The 5,521-nt window shown below is 40.2% G+C and overlaps 1 protein-coding gene across 1 annotated transcript; it reads right to left on the minus strand.

Moving 5' to 3' along the window:
• Window positions 1-343: 343 nt before the first annotated feature.
• Window positions 344-1,618, minus strand: LOC107572132 (natterin-like protein). The gene is made up of 2 exons (XM_016258546.1): window positions 1,571-1,618; window positions 344-1,383 (listed from the first exon to the last, which is right to left on the minus strand). Exon 2 carries the CDS (start codon window positions 1,368-1,370, stop codon window positions 426-428), a length of 945 nt encoding a protein of 314 aa, XP_016114032.1. The 5' UTR covers window positions 1,371-1,383; window positions 1,571-1,618; the 3' UTR covers window positions 344-425.
• Window positions 1,619-5,521: the final 3,903 nt, after the last annotated feature.

Consider the following 5,521-nt stretch of genomic DNA (forward strand, 5'->3'; position numbering starts at 1 on the left):
ATTAAATGTCAGATTAAACACATTTGAAAGTCTTACATGATCAAGTAAATTATATAATTCGTTTCTAGAGATTATATTAAAGTGATTACACAAAGTATAAGATGTATGAATGTTGCTGTATTGAAGTCATAAAACATAATTTCAAGAATAACAGTGTTGAATTAATATATATATCCCCAAAACACCCAGGAAAATTATGATTAAATGTAGAGTAATTGATATTCTAAAGATTATATTAAAGCGATTACACAGAGTATACACTATATGAATGTCTCTGTAATAAAATCATAAAATATTATTTCAAGAATAATGCTGAATATATATTTTCCCTGAAAACCCCTGAAATTATATGTAGAAGAACTGATACATAAAATCAGAAGGAAAATGAAAGAATTGATGTGTTGCATGTATAATTTGCCTTAACATTACAGATCAGATTCTTTAGTTTTCACTTTGATATCAGTGTACGTTATGCCTTTGTATTGGCCATTGGTTTCATACTGTAGCACACTGCCGTTCTTGCAAGTGATCTTCACTGTGCCTGTGTAAGGCAGGTCAAACGCGGCTCTGCCGATGGTGATGTCAATATCCACCTTCTTTTTAGGCGGTACGTCAAAAGGGAAGTTCAGAGTTTCGGTTCTCTCATCGGTGTACTCATGACCATAACTGCTTTCTGTTCCAACGCTGACACTGAATCCTGCAGAAAGTTCTACAATCCCTGGAATCCCTGCCTTCACTTCCACATTAAATGTTGCTGTAAAGCTGTTACTCATGGACCATGAGGATGTTTTGGTCACTTTCTTTGAAGTTTCGACTGTTTGCGTTTGATTAGCGGAGGTATCATTTGTGTAAGTCATGGATTTGATCTCTTCCACTGCCACCTTTGGTATTAGTTGCTGGAGAGTGGGATAGTTGACATTGGTGAGAACTGTTGTTTGAACTGCATTGAGAAACATGAATCCTATGCGGGTAATACCCGCACCAGCTCCTCCCTCAACTCCCAGACAAAACCCAGAGCCGACATCCATGGGATGTTCTGTTGGTAGTGAGTGTTTGGTCATTTTTGCAAAAAAATCTCCACCCTGGTTGGTCTTGAATTTGATGGCTCCAAGGCGTTTTTCTCCATTGCCCCACAGGGACAGTGAGGTGAAACACTCACCAGACTTGAATGCATACTCTTTATACCGTCCGGCTGGTTGTCCAAAGGTTTCACTTCTGCCATCTGAAAGCCAAACCTTGACAGCCTTCACCTGGCATTCTCCCAGCCACACCCCGATCTTCTCTAAATTGGCACCATTCTTCTCACCTGTAAATGAAAATGAAGCACCTGCTTCACAACCAAATTTTTGCACAGTTGTTGGTTCGGACATCTTTAAAGTGGATCTGGAAATTAGATCACAGAAGAACATTCAAATTAACATCAGATATAAATCAAGTGCATTAATTAATTATCAGTGCTGGGAAGGTTACTTTTAAAATGTATTTCACTACAGATTACAAAATACATGCTTTAAAAGGTAATCAGTAATGTATTTCGTTAGATTACTCAGGTTTAGTAACATATACTCACATAGATGACTGTAGTCTGATGAACTTTTTCTTAAGATCAGCTCGCCTGGTGAAAGCCAGAAAAGTGAGATGGTTTTGAACAGGCTGCTCCTTAAATAGAGCTCCAAAGGAGGCAGGAGTTGTGGTTAAAGGTGGGGTAAGCGATTTCTGGTAGCCAATGTTGACATTTGAAATCACCAAAACAAACACGACGCCCCTACCACAAAAGGGTCTCGCCCCTATTTTGATAGCTCCGCCCCACACATACGTACGCAACCCAGGCAACGAATAGTTCTGTGAAACAAAGCAAAACCAATGTTACACAGTGTCTACACCAGATGCGAGTGGCGCGCCGTGACAAAATACTACAGAACTCATTATAATCAGTGATGCTGTCTACACCATAGATATATATACATGTCTATGGCCTACACTGGATGTGGTGCGGCACGACACGACAAATCCCCGACAGAAAACTGCTGCTGCGTTCTATTCATGACGTATTGACACAAATTTCAAATGATTTTCAACGGTCGCTTTGTCGCGTCCAGTGTACTAGACAGACTTTAGCTGTTGCGGCACAGACACGCTGTTACTCACCTATCGAGAAGAAACAAAGCAACCTCGGCGTCCGATCGCAGGCCTTCCGCTCCTTGAGTTCTCTCCAGGGCTGGAAAGCTGATCTGATTGTAACGTGGCCTGTAGGTGCGCAGGTGAGCAGTCTCAAGAGAGCAGAGCCAGCGTTATACAGCGTTATGAGATTGCCGTTTTAAATCCTCCTGTGAAAAAGGTTACGTGATGCATGCTATGCTCCGAGGAAACAGAGTTCAGATAAGAACTTTTGATCATATTTACTACCCGGGTAGATATTGATGAAAAGAATATTTTTTCTTATTTTCTAGTTTTCTTTTACTATTATTGATCTATAATTGTATTTTCCTTTTACTTGACCAAATTGCACTTTCATATTCTAAAAGGAATGGTGCAATAAAACTGTGCAGTTGTTAAATATTACTCACGTGTTGTGGTTGTGATTCACAAATACTGCCTCCTCGAGCCTAGGTCTTGAATTTCAGTGGTTCTAATATCTTTTAGCTGGAATTGAGTGGAATCGCTACACGATATTTACACGGGTCCTACTTCTTGCCATATGCCTTCTTTTGTTCCACAGACGTTTTCCTCTTTTGTTTTTTATCTGCCATCTCTATATTTCTGTCGCTCGGCTCGGCTAATGTCCGTCCCGAGCACTGAACGCTCTCTCCTCCACATCATGAGTAGACACGCCCCTTACTGCTGATTGGCTACAAGTTTGTTTTTACTATTCGGCCCGAATCAGTTTTCTAAAGCGTTTTTGAAAAATCGCTTACCCCACCTTTAAAGGTAAAAAATTATTTAATTTGGTTATTGCCAAGTACTTAAACTAAATGGTCCCGTCCTTTCTCATCACAACCAAAGTTTTCTCAGTCCTTCAAAAGTGTTCACGGCCGTGGGAAGAAAAGGCACAACAGACACAAAATCATACCTTCACTTCAAATCTTTATTGTCTTATACAGGGGTATATACTGTATAAGAATACAATAGGGGTGTTGCACCCCTTTCAACCAATAATATGAATATGTGTTGTATTTTAGCCAAGAATATGTGTTATATAAGATAAATATATGATCAGGAAATACTGGACATATAAGGAATACTTCTGGCAGATGGACACTTCAACTTCCAGAAAAGGACAAACTAAACCCAGTAACCTGGGTCTGAAAAGGCCCCCACCATCTTTCACCATTTGAACCCTAAGAAATATGTTGAGATAAAGATTGAGATAAAGAGAGAACATTGAGATAAAGAGAGATATGAATAAAGAATAGAGAGAGAGAGCACAGATGGGAGGAGGGGAGTGAAAGGGAAGGCAGGAGTAAGAGAGGAGATAAGATCACTCAGACACACATAAGGGAAGTCAAGTCAAGCTCCAGTAAAGATGCTCCAGTAAATACAGTGGAACGAAATGTCGTGTCACGCAGGACCACGGTGCTACATAAATAAGCATAAATATAAACATACAATACTAGACGTAAAAACAGTTTTTATACATATAGGCCTACATAACTAACTTACTGAGAGTGGTAATCTAACTATACATATCTGGTCCGGTGCCAGAGGGGGGGCCGGCGGGGGGGGACATCCCTGTACCACGGTCGGACTTTAGTTCCGCATGCATAATAGTCTAACTCATAGTGTAAAATCGTCTAGCTGCTTGTTTTTAGATGTAAAAGCTGCCCATAACTCATGGTCTAGTATTGTGTGGCCACATTCATTGGTTAAAACAGAACTTTGTGAGATCGTGATGAATGAGTGACCATTTTTAATAAATTTAAAGGGAGCGATCTTTCCATGCTGTATACGATAATATATTCAGAATTTAAATAAAACGTGTGTGTTTCATGCTTGACAGCGGCCACGGACGACAACAGCTAACTACTACATATAGAAAAAGATAATAGCCTAATTTCAGAAGCACAAAGTGATGTGATTCTGCAACCGAGCCTGGTCCAAACGCAGGATTTAGGTAAGGACATGGTTATTAATTATTTGTATTGGCTGCCATGCCAAATCAAGCACCTGCTTGCTTTTCTGTTTATTTTAAGTGTTTTTGTGAACGTATATGCTTTAATAACAAATAATTGTAACATTTTACAATAAGGTTAGATTAGTTAATGTTAGTGAATGTATTAAAGTGTATTAAAGTGCTAGTTAATTATTGTAAAGTGTTACCCAAATAATGTATTTTGAGCGTTCATTTGAAACTAAGCGCAACCCCCAGCCCAATACCCACACCACACCACATGCATCCACATTGCAACCGTAAAAAACATTATGCAACTCTAAGTGTGCTACACACAGGTGAGTGGGCTGGACAAACCACCTGTAGAAACACACTCTTATCTCTCTAAATGATCCAGACACTTTCTTATCAACACTCCATGTTACAAAGAAAACATTATGCAACTCTGAGTGTGCCACACACAGGTGAGTGGGCTGGACAAACCACCTGTAGAAACACACTCTTATCTCTCTAAATGATCCAGACACTTTCTTATCAACACTCCATGTTACAAAGAAAACATTATGCAACTCTGAGTGTGCCACACACAGGTGAATGGGCTGGACAAAGCACCTGTAGAAACACACTCTCTTTTTCTCTAAATGCACCAGACAATTTCTTATAAACACTCCGTGTTACAAGAACTTAATAAGGACTTAACAATGTTTACTTGTGAATGCACCACAAATCATATTGCACTATTTGCTTCTTAAGCTTATATACCTCTTTTGCACAATATCATGCACAGTTATTATGTAAAGTACTTGTATAGTCTGTCTTAGTTTATGTATATGTATAGTCAACTATTTATAGTATGTGGGGTCCTTCAAGATACTGGTGGCTTTACTGGAGCATTGTGCAAGGAAAATGTCCAGAATGGGGGGAGACGGGCACCAATGATCTTTTCAGCTGTGTTCACTGTCCGCTGTTGGGTCTTGCGGTCAGCAGCACTGCAGTTCCCATCCCAGACAGTGATACAGCTGGTCAGCACGCTCTCAATGGTGCCCCTGTAGAAAGTGGTGAGAATGGATGAAGGGAAATTTGCTCTTTTAAGTCGGTGCAGGAAGTGGAGCTGCTGTTGTGCCTTCTTTGAAAGTGATGTTGTGTTGGTGGTCCATTTGAGATCTTCTGTTGTGTGCACTCCAAGGAATTTGTGCCGCTGACTCTCTCCACAGCACGTGCTGTCAATGGTCAGTGGGGGGTGGTCAGTAGAGTTCCTCCTGAAGTCCATCACAACCTCCTTTGTCTTACCTATGTTTCTTACTTCCAGAAACATCTGGAAGAGAGTTAACTTTTTCTAACAGTTCAGTGAGGCAAATGATGGGTGAACTGTCCCTTTAAGTCAGACAGTCCACTGTGAACAACCGCTTCTCT

Source organism: Sinocyclocheilus grahami, unplaced genomic scaffold (genome assembly GCF_001515645.1).
Source record: "Sinocyclocheilus grahami isolate Dianchi unplaced genomic scaffold, SAMN03320097.WGS_v1.1 scaffold1704.1, whole genome shotgun sequence".
NCBI lineage: Eukaryota > Metazoa > Chordata > Actinopteri > Cypriniformes > Cyprinidae > Sinocyclocheilus > Sinocyclocheilus grahami.